The sequence below is a fragment of the Anopheles moucheti genome, chromosome 3 (assembly GCF_943734755.1).
Source record: "Anopheles moucheti chromosome 3, idAnoMoucSN_F20_07, whole genome shotgun sequence".
NCBI classification, from domain to species: Eukaryota; Metazoa; Arthropoda; class Insecta; order Diptera; family Culicidae; genus Anopheles; species Anopheles moucheti.
In genome coordinates, this window is record NC_069141.1 from 42,159,828 (window position 1) to 42,179,546 (window position 19,719).

General features: G+C 45.4%; 2 protein-coding genes across 2 annotated transcripts in view; both read left to right on the forward strand.

The window, feature by feature from the left end:
* The window catches only part of LOC128303690 (protein disks lost), an 80,395-nt gene that overhangs the window by 16,750 nt on the left and 43,926 nt on the right, over positions 1–19,719 (forward strand). The window lies entirely within an intron of this gene.
* Positions 12,750–19,652, forward strand: LOC128303691 (brain tumor protein). Its single transcript, XM_053040735.1, has 3 exons — positions 12,750–12,773; positions 14,322–19,177; positions 19,517–19,652. The coding sequence occupies exon 2, from the start codon at positions 15,236–15,238 to the stop codon at positions 18,422–18,424; it is 3,189 nt and encodes a 1,062-aa protein (XP_052896695.1). The 5' UTR covers positions 12,750–12,773; positions 14,322–15,235; the 3' UTR covers positions 18,425–19,177; positions 19,517–19,652.

The window sequence follows — 19,719 nt, forward strand, 5'->3', positions numbered from 1 at the left end:
TTAAAACCCCTGTAGACATCATTAAGAATTTCTGTTTAACTTAAGCACGATTTTCAGCATATGGCATACAAGTTATGCAAAGCAACATTTTACCATCGAAATCGTAATTGGTGCGCAATTCGTATAGAACGGCGGTTGTGTTGGTGTGCATTGGTTATGACTGTGTCTGTCCGCCTGCGCCTGGTCGTTGTGTCGTGTTTTGCTCGGTTTGTCTGTGACTGTTCGCGATCCCCCTTTATGTTGTGCCGGCCGGTATGTGGATTGCTTTTGTTGTCTGTAACGGAAGTAGCGCGCATGCAGACACAAAACAAAAAAGGTTCCAAAATCCGCGCACATTAAAATTCGGCATCGTGAAAAAATGAGCAAAAACCAAACGGGGCATCGTACTTATACAACAAAGCGCTGATGATGTCTAATGCTACGGAAGATATTCTGGAGGGATATGTTTTATTAAACTAATGGAGCCTATTAAGTGGATTACACCCAGAATGCAACATTGCAACATGGTGAATTTGGCGAGACAAACATTATTTTGGAAACTGATTTTAGTGTTATTCGGCAATTGTAAAAAAATATCCCTCTAATGCTTAAACTATTAAAGCATATAATAAATTAATGATTGATTTCAAAAATGTGATGACTTTTCATAAAAATTGTATAATCATCCCTTAATCGGGTGGTGCGATGCAGAGCCGAGGGCGTGTCTGATCGGTTGCGAGTGTCAGCAAACTGCTACCAACCTCTCGCGACGGTGACTCACATCAGTGCACCTCGGCCCCCCCGGTAGATGGTAGCGTTTGGAGGGACTGCAGCATCTCTATCCCGGAAACTGGAGACCATGTGGTCGCCATACCCACAGCATCTGCGACAAAAACACACACACTCGCTCACTGTCGCGCGCGTCGAGCGTAGACGGTTGTGCCGAACAAAGAGCTCGTATCGGTTGATGCTGCAGCAGCATCGCCACCATCCATCGCCCGGATCTCGGCGTGGGTATCTATCTGAATGGACTTTTTTTTTGGGAGGGAGGTGGGGTGGATTCTCGGTCCGCCTGGCAACCAGGACTTATTGCCAGCCAGCCAGACGACGGCTCGATGGATGGATTGTAGCGATCAGGGCAAGGTAAAGGGAGCGAATGGAAAGTGTATGGATGGACGGGGTGTGTTATTTTGCTGCCGTTCCAAAGCCCAAACGAAATGACCAGAATGTTTGTTGTTGCAGACTGAGCAGCCAAAACCGTAGCCAGACGATAACAAACGTTCAGCCGATCGATCGATCGAACGATGAAAGAGTTATGCTTCGCGGTCAATATTTATATAGGAAATAGTGAACATTTGCTCAGCACTTGCTGCAGTTTTGTGGAGGAAATAATTCTTAGCAAGTGCAGACAGAATTTGGTACCTTTTTGAAATTTTTGAATCAATTCAAAGCTTTAACAGCGGCATTTGTCACAGTCTTTTTTAAATGGATTTCACTTCCAGTCAGCTGGCAGTCTCGAGAAGGTCTCCCATTATGAAGCATGCACTGTCGTGTATTTAAAAACAAAGCAAGTTTCCATGGAGCAATGCCATGAACCGAACTATTCCAGCCCATATGCCATCCAATGCCAGGGCAAATGTGCACGAACGGTTCCCCCTTTGCTAAAAGATCACGCATTATATGCTGCATTCTCGCTCTACGCTATTGGTACTCGCTTTTTCCCCCTAGCTAGCGCTCACGTTGATGCAAACAGAGCGCTACACGAAAAACATATTTCTTCCTTGGCGACGCCTCGACAAACGACAGTGCACACAAGCGTGTCTAGGGTTTTCCATTGCTTCTAATTTCTTCCCCATTGCAATAAAGAAGCGCGTGGTCCCCGGTCCCAGACCAACAGCGGTGCACACGTACATAGCGCAGGGAAATGGAAAATCTCACCGGGAAACCGGGAGCTAACCTTCAACCGGATGGCCGCTTCTGCAAAACCCCGGGTGAGGGCCCAACACACAGCAGCCATGCACGCATACCAACGACGAGCGGTGCAATGCATTTTACGGCAGCGTTGTATGTGTGCGTTGCGGTGTTCGCTCTCCCTTTCGTATAGAGCAGCATAAATCGGTCTGCCTGTGGCCTGTGGGTTTGGAATAAGAAATTCTTCACTTCTGCTGCTCCTGCTGCTGATCAAATTGAACCATTGAAACGCACACATACACACACACACACACAAACATGGATACAGGACAGGGAGTGTTTCACAGAACGATCCTTGCCTCCGGTTCGGACGAGGACGCTTGTATTGAGGCGACACACAATGGCATTACTCAATCGGGAGAAGGAAATAAAGTATCGAGCATGATTTTTTGAAGGGAAACAGAACATGGTAGAGTTGAAAACATCGATTAAACAATTATACAACGTCACCGTAGCAAAAGTTTTTTTTTTTCTTTAAAGCGGAAAGTATACCGGATGCCGTTTGGAAAAAAACAACCGGAACCCATCCTTGCTGCCACTGTTGATGCACAGACAGAAGCGCAGTAGACTAAAGGGAAGGGCCGTGAACATGGTTTAAACGCACAGGCAAATGCAGCAATAGGAAATAGATGAAATGCAAGTTCGTAGAGTTTCTAATTACAAACACATTGAAAATGGACGTTTCTTCTCCGAACGAATTTGTACAAAACAATTTACACACGCACACTCCGACGCTCCCTCGCCCGCGAGCATGGTTTGCCAAAGAAAATTGGAAACACGATGAGCGCTAGAGAGGAAAAGTAAAAGAGAAGCAATGAAAACAACAACCACAGAACGAAGAAACGGGGCATAAAAACATGGAAGAGTGGAAAGGGAAACGGCGAACGCAACCGGAACGATCATAATACACACGGTAACGAGAAAGAATCAAAACACTTAAGAACAGGATGAGAAAATCGAAAAAGACACACCGAAGTAAACAAAGAACGTACGTAGGGCTTATAGGAGAAAAAGAAAAACGTTAACACTGCACAGCAGCAGCAAGAGATGAAAAGAGATGAAAGATAAAGAATATTTCGTTCGAAGGCGAAAGCAAGCGAAAATAGTGTAGGAAAAAGGACTGCGCAAGACATGGGGCCGGTAAAGAAGCGATAAAGCAACCGAGAAATGGTTTGTCGTGCGCAACGCAATAACCTTATGCACGATCCAGAACACCACAGGTGTGTGTGCCATGGAAGGGTGGGGGTGGTGCGACGGGAGGGTGTTATCCAAAGGGACAGGTACAGAGGGAACGCATTTTCTCCGCCAGGGTTCTGGCTACTGCCAGCCAGTGTGCACCACAGTGCCATAGTGAAGTTGAGAATAACAAGGGAATTATCGTACGATGCTGGTGTTTATGGAGCGCACTGTTACCTGGTTACATGCCGCAGTAATTCTTCCGTGCTGGTATGGTACACGAAGCGCAGGCACTAGTTTATTGCTTGCATCGTTGAAATTTGTCCCTTATCGCGTAGTACATCTTGACTTTGTTCTGCCGCAAGACGTTGTTTTATTGACTCAAGCTGTACGCTACAGCGAGAGCAGCACTATTTCGCACCCTGCGTTATGCGTTAATTTGTTTAAAAAACGAACGAAACTCTGCAAACGGAAACTCTGCAACCGTGTTCTATTCGTTTCATCTAATCCCGCATCAACCGGGCTGGAAAAGTGGTATTGCACCGTAAGAGGAAAAGACACCACGCAGTCATACCTTCTTCCATACCACTCGTTCGGCTTTTGCTGCGTGCTAAAGAAAGTAGTGCACGGTTTGTTGTTGTTTAGATCTGAAAGTTTCGTTTTCTTTGTTTTCGTTTTTCATCTGCATCTGCTGCCCTGCTTTCCCGGCACGGGGTACACACGGGAGGCAACGTTCCAAGAACACTGTGCACTGCACAAGAACTGTTCTATTTTCTACCATCGTTCAAGCACTGTGGGTTTGTACCGAATTGGAATACTCCCTCTATAGGGGGGTGCGAATTCTAGACGCAACGAATGTGTAGAGCACTCTTTGTTTCAAAAGCTGAATTTGTCGTAAACGTCGATATTAAAATTATCTTATAAATTAGTTAAATTACATCCAAAAACAGTTTCGATCATTTGTCGATCATATTCCCTAAACGAGAAAATCCATCTTAGAATTTTGTCGTAAATGTCGATAAATCCTCACCAATAATTGTCCTGGAACTAGCGATCAACATTAAACAGTTAAAAAATTAGTTTGCATATTAATCCCGAACATAGGTTGTTGTTTGGGAGCCCTGCGCCAATTGGCATTAAGAATACAAGATAGATCGAATTTCCTTACGCGAAGTTCTGGTCAAACAGAATAATTTCGACCTATTTCTTAAACGAATTATCGCTGCAAATGAGATTTGGGGTCGAATTTCACAATATAGTATAAAAATGCAGATGATAAAAGTGCAGTGAAGTAGTTTGACTAACGGCTTACAAGACTTTGTACTACTTTGTATTTGGTGGAACTGGAAATGAATGTGTTATTATGAGTTGCTCATCATAGAGATGACAAACACTAAATACATATCTATGCTATCACTAAAACATTTGTTTAGCCATTGTGATTGGCCATTAGAAGAGGTATTTTTGTTCCATCACGTTTTTACGCACAAAGTTGTGTTAGGAAACTTTAATGTTTCTAGTATATAGACCGGACTTCGTACAGTAATAAGGATTTAGTATCAATTTGAATACGAATATCATGCGTTTAGTTTTAATTGTAGAATTTCGATGGCTTATATAATTCGCACTTTACCTAAAGTTATAAACTATAACCAAACATGGCATGTAACATGGAAAAAGGAAGTTCATGTGTCCCAATTACAGGCAGTCCCCGAGATACGCTATTATAGTGGACCGCTATAATCCGGGAAAAATCCGCGTAAGTCGAACCCTGGTGCAATATCGTTTATACTTCAAAGTCACAGAGTCCACTTTCTTCTCTGCACTTAATTTAAGCAGCGTAGCAGGCGATTTTGAGAAAGATTACATTGAAATAAGTTAAAAAGAAATGTTTTATGTGACAAAAAAAGGTATTTTCGACCAAGTTTCACCTTTTTCAATAGATTTTGTCCTATAAACTAGCTCATCTGTCAAGAGGAACCGCGTATCTCGGGGAATTATATCTGTATATTGAAACACATTGCTATTGTCACGACATTCACACTTTGCCGTATAATTAACTTATTGTATTGTTATAAAAAAATTGACTGAGTTTTAAAAGGCCGTATATGTTCAATTTGTATCTTACTTACCCGGTTCCTTGTTATTAATACATAACCCAGGCTTCATTAGCCTTCATCAGTACCCTACAATTGAATCCTGATACCGTTAGCGTTTTCCCGAGCAGTCGAGTATTTATAAATCGAGAAAGGACATTTAAATGTGTATCCTAATTTGATTTTCTCGCATACACTTAAGCATTAGTTGTCGATCCTAACGGTTGTTTGGTGAAAAGGAGCGATATGGTCGATACTGTGTTGCTTGAAAAGGATAGCGGAAAAGCAAAGCGTCTCTCTCTCTCTCTCTCTCTCGGGCTTCTTCGCTTATTTCTTCCTCTGTGGGTTTCCTCGCCCTACGTAACGCTTTTTTTCACATTCTTCATTTTCATTTACCATCATCAAACACTTGAAACTGTTCAGCCTGGGTGAGTGACGCGACCGTGTCCTTATCGGGTCGGCTCTTCCTGAAGCGGGTTTTTCCCATTGCAGAGTCCTGTTTTTTTTTGCTTTTGTCGTTGAATGCTCGCTGTAGTCGCTTCGTATTTCACATCCTGGCAGGGGCACTGTCGCCGCATACACACGCACACTAGTGCACCCGTTTCCGGGGCGAATTCGGAACGCCTGGGAGTCCATTTTGCCGGAGTCCTGGCACGTTTCGTGTCAGGTAAAGCCATTCGGTTGGTGTTGTTTTTATATGCCTGCGTCTCGGTTGGCTATCTCCGTATCGAATGTTTACAGCTCAGCGAAGGATAAATACTGGGTGGTAAATACTGTTCAAATTTGTTTGCTATTCCAACACGGACGATGCATGTTTTGAGAATTAGCACTTGTGAAATTGGACACACAATTTTATGGAATCGGAAAGGTTTCTGTATCAGTTTATAAAGGATACTCAGTAAATTATCATCGATCACATACATATGAAGGATCTGCAAAGCAGTTCCAGCTGGTAATAACTTTATGGTCATGATATTTTTCTTATCGTATTTAAACTAACAATTCTCAAACATCCGCAATATAAAAAAATATGTGTCACTACATTCTGTTATATTTTATCGGAAGTTGCTTTTGCCAATCGTATCCACTGCTTTATCAACGTCATTCGACATGTGAATCGCATTAAAACACGTTAATGTTATTGCCTCTTATCAAGAGATTAACTCTAACCGTATCCAATATGTCACCGTGTCTCTTGATGGCAGAAGCAGTGTTAAAAGCTCCCACCTTCGAACCGACACCAACTCCGTTGCTGCGTTGTCGGGGCCAGATATCGTTCCAACGCCGTACGTGCAGCAAACGTGCATCTTGGTGGTGCTGTAGAACAATTCGCTCACTCGTTCGCGAGCTTGAACTCTCTGTCAAGTTCTTCTGCCCTCAAGGCGAACTGTTCCGGGTGCCGGGTGCCAGGTTGTGGACGATTGAAGTTCACTGAACCCGAGCCCCGGTCCGAAGACGTAGCTTCGAGCAGAGCATCCATTCGAAAGGCGACCAGCCGCAGCAGCAGCAGCAATTCCCGACCGATTCTGTGCGAGGGTTTTCCCTGCAAAACACCACGGCGCAACGGTGTAGCACATGATGCTGCGCGGTCCGGGAAGAATCCAAGGATCCGAAGGGGGACGGTATGACGGTACGGTGGGGGTGGAGTTTTTGCCATGCGAATTGTTCTTTGTCTGGACGCACTAACACATGCTTCGGTGGTCGGTCTCTCTGTCTCTGGCGTTCCTACGGTTCGTTCGGTTCTTCCCCACATCGTCGTGGTCGTCGTCGTCGTCGTCGACGTCGTTCTCGACTTGTTCGTTGTGGGGTTCGATTCGTTTCATCCCCCGTTTATGCTGCCATTTTGCTCTACCCAACCATCAGCGCCAGCATCCAGACCGCTTCCTGGAAGCGTACAGAACGCGCGATCCTGTGGCATGAACGTTTTTAGAAGTCTTGCCGCGCTGCTTACCACCATGCCCGTGCTGCTTCCCAACCACCCAACACAGAGGTTCATTTCGAGAGCAGCAGCAGCAGCGAAAAAAAAGCGCCATCCATATCGAGCAAACGTGAGGAAAAATGTACCGAATGAAACGTTTGGGTAAAGTACGTACGGTGCATAAATATGGTGGAGGATGGGGGAGGATATTCTTCGGCGAAAATCGTGATTCGTTCAAATGGAACACTGCTTTGGTTCTGAGGGGAAAGGCCCCGGTCAGCGCGATGAAGACGACTACCGAAGACGGCAGGGCAGAAGGTGGAGGTCCTGCTGTCTGCTGCGTGAAAGGAATGTCTTCCCGGTCGAGACCTCGAAATGTCGGTATCAACTGGTTGAAAATGGCCACAGTTCTGTCGCATCCTCCACCATGTATTTGAAGGATGTAGAATACAAGATGATGGTCAGTAGAGGGTCGTCTATTTGCCACGGATCCTGAACTGAATTGAATCCCCAAACACAGACGCAGGACTGAATTGGTTCTGAAAGATGCTGATGATGATCATTTTGTCCTTCGTACTTGTAGACGGGAGAATTATTCCATTTTTTTCGCTTTCCAACGTGCTCTCCTGCGTGGTTGCTAATCGGTGGAGGCAAAGCAAAAAACTAGGCTCCCGTGGAGCTGCCTCATCTCTACGCCGGCAGTGATTGGTGTGATGTGACACCGCATACGAAAGCAGCTTATTTTTCCATTTGTCTTAATGAATTAGCTGTGCTCGTTTGTAACCATTGGCCATCATTCTTTCGTCGATGTAGCGGTTTCCTTTGCGCGGAGAAATTGTTTTTGAAAGAACTTATGGCAATGCTACGGCAGCAGTTCATCGTTGGCACGTTAGTTGCAAACAAGAGTGTCTGTGGTGAAATCAAGTCATTTTTATTAATTCGGATTTGTTACAGCCAAACACAAAGCTCAGCAACAATGCTGGGATTAGTAAAGACATTGCTCGTAATTGAAATTGCCAGGAAGATTTCATTTCACAAATTTGTTTTTTGTTGTATGCGTTGTGAGCTTACTAATTTCCAATTATTACACGAATGCTTTTGTAGAAGTATTGTAAAGTGAATAAAACAAATTCAGTAATTTTAACAAAAGCGAATTATTATTTAAATATCTCATTAGCAGTTTAGTTTCTGGTCCTACTAACCATCTAACTATAAATCATTAATGAATATCAGAACTGATCAGGTGCTTTCAAATTATCCTACGAAACGTTCGCTCTCTGTTCCCGCACAATGATTTCATTTCCGAACGTTGATCTGTCGCACAACAGATGTTTCCATGCTTTTGCGTATAGTTAATGCTGATGGTTGAGCATTAAACTGCGCGATGAGACGTCCGTTTTCGAATGGAAGCTGTTTTGGTTTTTGTTCTCCATATATTTTTTTTTGTATTCGATTTGGTTGTAGCCATGATCGAACTGGAACTGGACCCGATGTTTAATATTCCTTTCCACGAACGAACGTGCGGTGCTGCCACAGGACGCGCAGATGGCGGTATGGTGTACATCAGCGTTGGCTTTGACTTATGAAAGATGTTGCCTACTCGGTGCGACGGCAATAACAACAGCGGCAACAGCGGCAGCTGAATTTATATCGACAGCCTCACGGCGGCAGCTTGTGGCAAACGAGAAAGCGGTGGCATAAAGGAACGAACGTTTTTAATGATACCATCCCAAAAATACATTCCGTGTCAAACTCACTCACTTACACTGCCGCGCACACACACGTGCCCACCCCGACACGCTCGGTCCAATAATAATAACAACACGTGCCTCAAGATGGCACCGACAGATGCTGCGTTCAAGGATATGGTAGGATCTACGCGTGAACCACCGACCAGAAACAAAGGCAGTGGCTAGAGCGAGCGAGCGAGCACTAAGCTCGGGAGCTGTGCTGTGCGATGGGCTGGATTGAGGCACGGGGAATGGTAGCACCATTTGGTATCATTGAGTATGTGTTTTAAGAGCTAAATTTTATCATAAGGATAAAAACACATGTCTCTGCGTCAGTGGAGACCATCGCGGAATGGTTTCTACATTTTCTGCACCATGATCGTACTGTACGCATCAGTGATGATGTAAGATCACTGCAAGGCCAAGAATTAAGAGCTGTGTTTCGATACAGGATGATAAGATTCTATGGGCGATACCTTTGGTGTTTCGTAATATCGGTTCTGTTAAAGTACAGCTCTGCCAAGAACTTGTAACTACACACTTCCACTACTCACGACTAAACTTACACACGTACAATTTAGTGGAAGTTATCTCGATGGAAAGTAGCAAACTTTCGAACTATTCTGTGATGTAAGAATGCTAAATTCTTACTGTAGGTCTGTGTCTCGTCGAATGTCCCGTAAGTGTCCCGTTCCTGGAACTGCTGAGTACTGCTGAAAATAAACTGGCGGCTAAATGAGTAACTGGCGTTTAATTAATGGAATTGAATTGCTTATCGTCTGTCTGTCTGGCATTTCGTAACTGTCCAACTGGGAGCTACCCATTTCTACCCACCCACTGGTGTCGGTGTGGTACCATTTGGAGCTCAGAGTAATGCCGGGAGCTGTCAAGGCTTTTTAATCATGTAACACGAAACAATCTGAACGAAACAATTCGATTTAGGCTTGCATTTCACTGAGCTGACACCAGGTAGTAAAACGATTCCCGCTAAGTATCTTCGTAAGGACAGCGTGACAAGAAAGTGATTTCATTGTTAGACAGTTGAGATTTTTAAGGCTCCCGTATCGAGCGATTAGTGTGTTTTTTAATTGCTGAAAAGAGATCAACATAACATAGATCTAGTATTCCTAGCTTACTAAATTTATTACATCGGCTTCAATTTCACCTTTATCTAAATTGGCAAAAGTGGCTAGAATTGCTGACTTCACCAGAAGTAGTATCTGTTTCGTTATGTTTCTTATGCGTATGATAACAGGACGAAGAATAAAATGAAGGAAAGATAGATAGCGGAACAAGTCGGCCGTGATGAAGTATATTCGGTCTGTTGATACGCGCCGTTTAGTGGCAACTGCGGCGTGTGTGCGGCGAGATATCGTGACATATGTTTTGAGCGACTGAAGATTTGACAGTTTTTGTTTGTAGTAGGTAGGTTTGGGTTGACCACAGACCACCATCGCGCGGTGTATTGGAGCGCAGAACATTCGAGGCAATCAACGTACAGTATTTTCCATATGTTAATATCAGAGCGGTGTATCAGTAGATAGCAAAAGAACGGAAGGAATCATTCGTTCCTTTCTTGGTGTATTTTGAACTTTTCGAATGGTAGCTAACGGTTTATGGGGACTGGGTTTGCCTACGCTCTGCTCGCTCCCTAACTGATGTATCGAGTTAAAAAATAACTTATGTATGTATAATTTCGTACAGAGCCACATTCACACGCACACGTTCGAAAAATGGCCGCACATACAATCAAACGTTCACCCTCTGCCATCGCCATCAGGCGGTGAATAACGCCAGGTTTACGGAAAGGGGTGCAAAATTCGTCCTGTTCGGAAAACTCGGCACTCTTCCCATTCGGTAGGGATTTTACAGGGAATATTGAAGGGGATGTAGCATGATCCTGGGCCAAAGGGTGGTTCTTGGTATTGGTGTCGGATCCTGAACGACACTGCCGGCGGCCGGAGAGGGGTAGCGCATAATCCATTCGGAATGAATAATGTATTCCCCACAAACCAATGGCCCGACCAGGGGTTTGAGCATGGTTTTGACCGTTGTTGCTCGTGGTAGTTGGTTGTCATGGCGGTAGAATGCAGATGAACGTGTGTATTAGTGCGTGGGGCTGCTTCTGCTGCTTATTTTCATTTTTGCCGGTTTGTTGAATGTTTTTCTTTTTGTTTTTCCCATTTTTTTGTTCAACTCCAAAGCCTTAGAACTCATTGATCCTTGATTTTCCACCCATCTTCCACCCCAGCGGATTCAGTTGAAGATTTCTTATGCCGCAAATGGCACTCTGTGTACGAAAAGCGTTTCATTGAGCTCGTATATCGTGCCAAGACGGAACAGAGCGGCGCGAATGAAAGAGATAACAGCAAGCGACTTCGGTGCCGACGAATTGTGTTTTGTTTTGTTTTTCATTTCTTTTTCCTATTTGTTTGTTTGTTTTGTGGGGGCGAGAAGAATGAAAAAAAAAGGAATATGGTTCCCCCGGAAGAGAATGAATGGAGAATTATCAAGGGTGGAACGTCGATTGTGTATGACATGCTTGGGTAAGGGAAGAGTGAAATTAAAGGGACTTTATTTTTCATTAGTGTTTTTTGTGTTGTTAAAAACTATAAGTTGAAGAATTTTTTTGGGAGTAAAAATAAAACGTTGAAAATACTTGTGAACAATGGGATTTCCCATCATTTCATACTTTAACGGCTAATATTTTGTATAATTAGCACGAGCAAAATAACCTTTAGTTTTTACAAAACAGATTTATAAATTTCTAAATGGTTTCAAAAATTTTCCACACACCCAGCCTACTGGGATGCACTAGCGGCAAGAGTCAAAGATGCGTAAATGGTTCGAGAGGAGGAGACCAGACGAGCCAGAAGTATTTTATTTCGGAAATTCTTTGTTTAACTGCGTCTGCTGGAAATGTTTTTGAACCCTAGCGCGTATACACTGGTGTTGGTGACGCAAACGTATACGCACACACACTCACACACCCCAAAACGGTCTTGCTCAGTAAACACCGTACGGGGCTATAAACAAACAAATTCAACACCAACACCAACAGCGTCTACTACGCATGCCCACGGAACGAACGCACGAACGATGGCGCTAACAAACACAGCTGCCTGCATCGCGTTGTTCGAAGGGATGCCGGCTTGGGATGCGCGTGGACGACGTTGTTGGACGTATGGAAGGAGAAGAAAAAGCAGTGGAACAAGAAAAACACGCGTAGAGGAAATTTGTTTGTCCTGTAGATGTTTTCTGCGTACGGTGTAAAAAGGTGGTAATCGACAACCATTGCACAGGATATATCCTCCCTGACGTTTGCATTAAACATAAAATGAAAAGTTAACAAAACTTGCATTCCAAAATCATGCTGGAAACGCGCTCGGTTGATGCCAAACCGGACGTATAAACGCAATGAAGCGGCTATGGCGTTTGGTAGTGTTGATGTACGTGCGCGCGCGTGTGTGTGTGTGCTCGGGCGTACTAGTGTTCATGAAATATGCGTACAGAATCGCGCTTAAGCATCATTTACACAGCTTTGTGCAGGCGAAATTTTTGGTAATTTTGGTTGGAAAAATAATTCGTTACAACGAAAGAGATACATCTTTTTGCACGCATTGCATATCGTAACAGTTTCATATGTTTCATGACACTTTTGTTTGATGTTTTAAAAGCATGCATGTTGCTGCTGGGACGTTGAACGAAAGTGTAACCGAGCATTCAGCCGTCTGGGAGAGCGACGGCGAGAGCGCGTACGCACATATATGTTCGGTTGTGTTGGTGAAGAGCTGAAACCGTCCGATGGTTTGAGCGCGTTTCTCGGAAACTTCGGTTCCAAACGGTTGTCCACTTTTCAACACCGTCACTCAGTTTTGAGAGCCCGTCGAGCTAAGAGCAAGAGTGAGTTTTCGCTGCGTGCGTGTGCGGTTCAAGGAAACAGGCCCAGCTAGGAAGCGCCTACTGGGCATGTTTCTTGCAAATAGTTTTTGCTTTGCTGGACTTCATTGGTATCGCCGTTTTGAATGTGCCGTTCGCTTATCCGTCGAAATCGTTTTCCGTGTGGGATAAATTATGCTAAACTTGGCCGATGATGAAGACGTTATCATTCCGGGTCTCAGGCGTGTGCTGCAAAAGCAGTAGTTGTGCAGAATTAGTTGTGTCTGTGGACGAAGGACGAAGTGTATGAGTTGAAGAACAATGTGGAAGGACACAGGTGCATGTGTGATAACGTACGCAAGTATTAGTTTCTCTGGGCGAACGCAGTTTCTCGGATCAGTGGCCGTCGTGAACTTTATCATTTATTCCAAATGAAAAAAAGGCGTGCTAGTGCAAAAGACCGCAATGAGAACAGTTTCGCTGTTGGAACACCACCACACGTCACACTCCCGGATATTAGGCGAATATTTGCGTTTGATAAAGAGTGCCAGGACAGAATCTGGATTTACAGCACCTTTGAGCACTGTCTGGCCCGGTATCAATTTGTTTCAGTGACCTGTTAGACCTTTATATCTTCACCGCAATGCCTACGGTCAAGCCATATGTTTCGAGCACCATTTTTCAATCTTCTTCTGTCTGTTCGGCAACGCGCCACTCTTCTCCATCATAATACGGTGCGCTTTTGGGTGAGGTAAAACAAAGAGACACACACTGCTTTCGTTTGGCAGTGCCTGAGTTTGCCGCATCGTCCGCGTACTCTGAAATATCCTTGAAAAAGAGCGCAACAGGAAGCGAAACAGAGTGGGAAATTTGAAGCGCAGCCGCTCGGTTTTGTAGCATTTGTTGCTGGAAAAGCGGCCAGACCTAGGGTGAGAGCGAGACAGCTGGAGAGATTTGGTGCCGATATAAATTTCCGCCCCATGATTTGCAGTGCAAGACGCAGTTTTCTTGTGTGTATAAATGGATATGATCATACCGCTCATAGAATGTTTTGTGTTTGATAACAGAAAAGTATTCGTACAGTTAAGAGATGTTCAGAAATTGATTGAACGTTGTTTATAATATGCGTCTAGACCTATTAATTGCATGGTGGAATATAAATTTAAGAAAGTATCTTTACTAAAGATGCGATAAGATACTAGAGATACTAGTGATTCACCAGCTCAGTTGTCTAGTGCATTATAAGGGATATGTAAAAGTGTATTGGTTAACGTGCCCTGAACTTTTAATATGAAAACTGTTTATTAGTGTCCGTTTTGTGAATTTTATTCGTGATGGACTTTGTGGCGTAAAATTAAATTCGCGCTCCTTTTTCAATGCAGTATCTCTTTTATATTTTTTGTGTGTATTTTTTTATGAATTTCGTACCAATTTGAAAAACTGTTGATTTGTTTCTCAATCATCTCGTACCCAATGGGCCCATTGGAGTGTACTAACGAAACTATTTGCAGCCGTTGTCAACAAAACGAAACAATTAAATATTCACGTGTGCTAACTTTCATTTTGTTTTAGAGTATTGATTAGAAATAAACGACAAACAAAACAAACAGCTATGACTTAATGCAACATGCTTGTGTGAATGTGTCAAGCTAAGCAGTGGTAAAAGAACGTGCAAAGTTATATTGTGATAAAGTGCGACAAAAGTAATGCTTCATTGCTGACCAAGTGTGTGTATGTGTATGTGTGCAACGCATTAAGCAAAACCAACAAAAAGTTAACGTGACGAAATAATTGAAACATCCCTCCCGTGGCAAGAAAGTGAGATTCGCAGCGAAAGCAGCAGGAATCATTACGCACCATCTCAATTACGCATCGAATCTCAACATCCAGACCGGGGGAATCACGTACTTCCCAAAAAGCTCCCAAACCTAAAAAGCCCAAGAAAAAAACAACCCTCGATCGTTGTCAAGGTGATATATGGTACTGGATGATTTTTGGACGCGTGTACTGATGCGCTTGTGTGTTACACGTGCGTGAATGTAAGTGCTGTGTGTGTGTGTGGGTGCTCTATGTTGGTTGTCGATTCGCAAGGAACAATTTTCGCAAGAGCCGCAGGAAGTCTCGAATTGTTGGCTTGAATTATCCTTGCTGCGTCGTGCGTGTGTATGTGTAAAATATATTGCGTGTCCTGAGTGTGTATGTTGGGAGCTTCGCGTGCAAAGTTGAATCTGAAGTGCAGAAAGGCTGATAAAATTTGATAGAGTGAATCGGTACGACGCACAATTTCGACCGGCATTTTGACGATGGGTGTGTAAACGCCAGGAAGAAGATACACAAGTCCACTCCAGCAAGGCGATTCGGTGAGGCAATATAATAAAATTGTTGTCAGTGAACAGTGACAGAAAACTAGCGCACAAGAAAATTCCCGGCACGTGTAAACTAGTTAACGAATCCAGTAAGTGTGAAGATCTAATGGTTGTTGCAATATGGCCACATCACCCACACCATCCTTAGACTCTCTACCGGGTGCATCGAATTCAATCGGTTCGTTTGGCGAACCGGCGGATTATTTGTCCGACTCGCCGCTAACAACGCTGAGCGGTGGCTCGGGTACGACGGGATCCTCTCCACCGGCCAGCGATTCCGCAATCTGTGACGACTTTGCGACCTCGTCCAGCCTCGAGTCCGCCCAATCGAACAACGGCTCGTCCGAGTCGCTGTTTCCGCGCTGCACCGGCTGCAAAAGCAAGCAATCGGATGCGGTGGCCAAATGCATGGACTGCGATAACTTCCTGTGCGCCAACTGCGTCACTGCACACCAGTTTATGCACTGCTTCGACGGTCACTCGGTGTACCGCATTACCGGTGCGGGTAGTGTTGGTGGGGGCGGGAACACGTTCGGTTCGATTGGATCCCTCGCGAATGGAACCATGGCAACGGCCAACACGGTCACTACGACTGCTCCAGCCACACCGACGCTGGGCGGATTGCTGGGAGGGTGCTTTGAATTGCCCAGCCCGCTAACCAGCAGCCTCCTGGGCGGTGGATCGGCCGGTGCCACGAAAATGCTACAGGTTGGAAGCTTTGAATCGACCCATCCGCGACTCAGCTCGCTCAATCTGACCATCAAGGACGATGCCAGCAGTCTGGTGAAATCAATCATGAATAACGTGATCACACCGCCGACATCGAACGGTACCGGTGCGCCTGGCAGTGGCAGTAACATCGGCAATGGAAACGGCAACAGCAGCAGTAACAGCAGCACCAGCAGTAGTAGCAGCAGCAGCACCAGCAGCAGCAGCAACGGTGTCAATGGGAACAGTCTGCTGAATCAGGTCAACAGTCAGCTTTCGGGCGTTATGCAGCAATCCACCGGTTTGGGATCAGATCTGCTGCTCTCGAATGGGCTCGGTGGTGGAGGTCTGGGCAGTTTGCTAAGCAATGGCAATGTTGGTACCGGCCTCGGAGGAGGTGGGCTGCTCGGTGGAAACAACAAACCGAACTATTTCTGCAAGCGCCATACGAGCGAACTGCTCAAGTTCTTCTGTCGCACATGCAGCGTACCGGTGTGCAAGGACTGTATGTTGGACCACCCGAACGGTTTGCACGAATGCGAGCACAACAGTGACACTACGCCGAAACAGATCGAAAGTTTGCTGCACACCGTGTCGGAAGTTCGCGCCAAAGCTCAGGATTTGCGCTCGCTGATCAAGAACGTGGAACACATCAACCAGCGCATCCAGGTACAGTATCACAAGGCCCAGAACGAGATTGAGGACACGCACCAGTTCTATCGCTCGATGGTAGACGAGCGTAAAGCCGAACTGCAGAAGGAACTGGAGAACTTTTACAACGCGAAAACGGTCTCCCAGTCGGAGCTGCTGAACCGTAGTCAGGATCACGTCGACAAGATGTTGCAGAGTTGCGAGTTCGTCGAACGGCTGACAAAATGTGCCGGCCCATCGGAAACGATCATGCTGCGCAAGTTTATGGAGAACAAGCTGATGCTCTTCCCGGCCATCACACACGATCTGCAGGCATCGTACGAGCTGGAATTTGTGTCTAACTACCAAGCGATACAGATTGGGGTCCGCAACACCTACGGTTATATCCGCTCGAATGTGGATTTGAGCGTTGTCACGACAAAGCAACCACCCATAGCGCGTCCAACGTCCACCACCAATGGAGGTGGCAACGGTCTCCTTGGAGGCACCGGTGGTAATCGCAGCGTCAGCCCATCAAACAGTAGCACAGGCAGTTTGAACTTGATGTCCCATCATCACATCAGGGGTGGTGACAGTATCATGAACGGTGGCAACGGTGGGGGAGGACCCCATCTGCTCGATCACCACTCGCACCAGCGCCATCAGCAGCATCAGCAACATCAGCAACAGCATCAGCAGCGCTCGTTCGGCAGTTCGTTGGTGAATGGCGGTGGACACGGTGTCAATGGTGGATTGTCCACATCTCCACTGAGCGGTGCCAGCATGGTTAACGGTTTATCGACGGCCTTCGACACCGCGAACCTGATCACGAAACGGTTCAACAGCGCCAACAGTCTTGGTCCATTCGTCGGTGAGCCATCGATCGGTCAGCCTATTGGTAATGCGTACGAGAAGTGGAGCAACGGTGGTACGGCGGATCTGTTCAACAACCTCGCTGACCAATACACGATCCCACTGAACCCCATCGGTGGAGGCGGAGGTGGTGGCGGTGGAGGCGGAGGCGGTGGTAACGGTAGCTCCGGTGCTGGCGGACAGGGAGATCCTTCCACAGCCATGATCGACCTGACGGCGAAGCTGATGTCAAGTTCAATGTTCCCACCGAAGAGTCAAATTAAGCGCCAGAAGATGATCTACCACTGTAAGTTCGGTGAATTCGGCGTAATGGAGGGCCAGTTCACGGAACCGAGTGGAGTGGCAGTGAACGCACAGAACGACATCATCGTCGCGGATACGAACAATCATCGGATACAGATCTTCGATAAGGAGGGACGCTTCAAGTTCCAGTTCGGTGAGTGCGGCAAGCGGGATGGCCAGTTGCTGTACCCGAATCGGGTTGCCGTAGTGCGTAATTCGGGCGACATCATCGTAACCGAGCGTTCGCCAACGCACCAAATACAAATCTACAACCAGTACGGTCAGTTTGTGCGCAAGTTTGGTGCCAACATTCTGCAGCATCCGCGCGGTGTCACTGTGGACAGTAAGGGCCGCATCGTGGTCGTCGAGTGCAAGGTGATGCGTGTCATCATCTTCGACCAGTCTGGTAACGTGCTGCAGAAATTCGGCTGCAGCAAGCATCTCGAGTTCCCGAACGGGGTCGTTGTCAACGACAAGCAGGAGATCTTCATCAGCGACAATCGAGCGCACTGCGTCAAGGTGTTCAACTACGAGGGCCAGTTCCTGCGACAGATCGGTGGCGAGGGCGTTACCAACTACCCGATCGGCGTGGGCATTAATGCCAGCGGCGAAATCCTTATCGCGGACAATCACAACAACTTCAACCTGACCATCTTCACCCAGGATGGGCAGTTGGTATCGGCCATGGAGAGTAAGGTGAAGCACGCGCAGTGTTTCGATGTGGCCCTTATGGACGACGGTAGCGTGGTGCTAGCGAGCAAGGACTATCGGCTGTACATCTACCGGTATGTGCAGGTACCTCCGATTGGACTGTAAATGCACTCGCGCCCGTAAACTCAACGCAAACATCTTCCACGACGGCCTCCGCAAGAAATAGCGTGCTGCAGAATTCCGGAGGCATTTTTTCTGGCAAACACGCGCGTCAAGGGTGGTGAAACACAAGATGAATGTAACTGTATGTCGCTGTATGTGTTGTTTTGTACTAGCCGTAAGACAAGTTTGATATTTAACAAGCAAACACACACACACACCCATAAACTCTTCTACCGACACCACTCTGGCGCTGCTGTGTCCTGGTCGGAGATCATCTGTAGCGCGCTGTCCTCTTACTGTACCAGCGGAATGATGTTTGAATTGAACATCCCACGACATGTTTTGTGATAGTGCGTTAACTACTGAAACTGTGCTGGGTGCCACAAGCGAGAAATGGTCATGTTTTTACATACTAGTGTAAAACATAAACAACAACAACAAGATAATAGTGCAAGGTTTAAGGTGTCCGTCAAAAGAAACGCGCCCAATATCGTCTGCGTAGCGGGACAGACGGGACGAGAAAGCAGATCAAACGGCAATTGTGTAACGTTTAACAGCGATAAGCATGTGGTGTCAAAGAAACTGGCTAACATTTGCATACATGTATATGAGTATATATATGCTAGTTTATATATATGTACGTATGAATGTATGTGAGAAGGCGTGCGCGTGCTTGTGTATTTTGAAGCTATCGAGTTCAACACTATGCTCAGAAGGATATGCATCGAACAATCAGACTTGTACTGAATCAAACAGGTAAGCATGAATGATGTATAATAGGGCAAGCTTTATAAAATTGATGCGTTAGCGCTTTGCAAGCTAGAAAACTTAAAAATGGATGTAAATAAGTAGAGCTAGTTTTGAATGTTTGAATTATTTTATCAGAGAATTAGTCGATTTTGCAAGTTCTTGATCTTTTGTTTTTTTCATACAAGATAAGGAGATACAAAGTTGTATGTTAGCTAGCTCATATATTAATATCCCATTCGCGTCAACGTTGAAAGCAAATGCCGCCAAAAGAAGGTTTCGATATCTACCATGAAAGACGCAATAATTAATAAATGTTTCTCAATTCTCGTTTTGGTTAAATTTCAGATCTCCAAACAAAAAAAAAACAGTCAACTGCAAACGAAAAGATTGTGTTAGTATCGTTAAACTTAAGAATCTTTGTCAAATGTAGAAAAAAGTTAGTTGACGGATGTGGGCGCAATTACATGATGAACGATCATAATTGGGGAAGATGTACCAAGATGGCAGATAGCAAGAGACGAGGTAATACTGGTCATCATGCGCTTCCT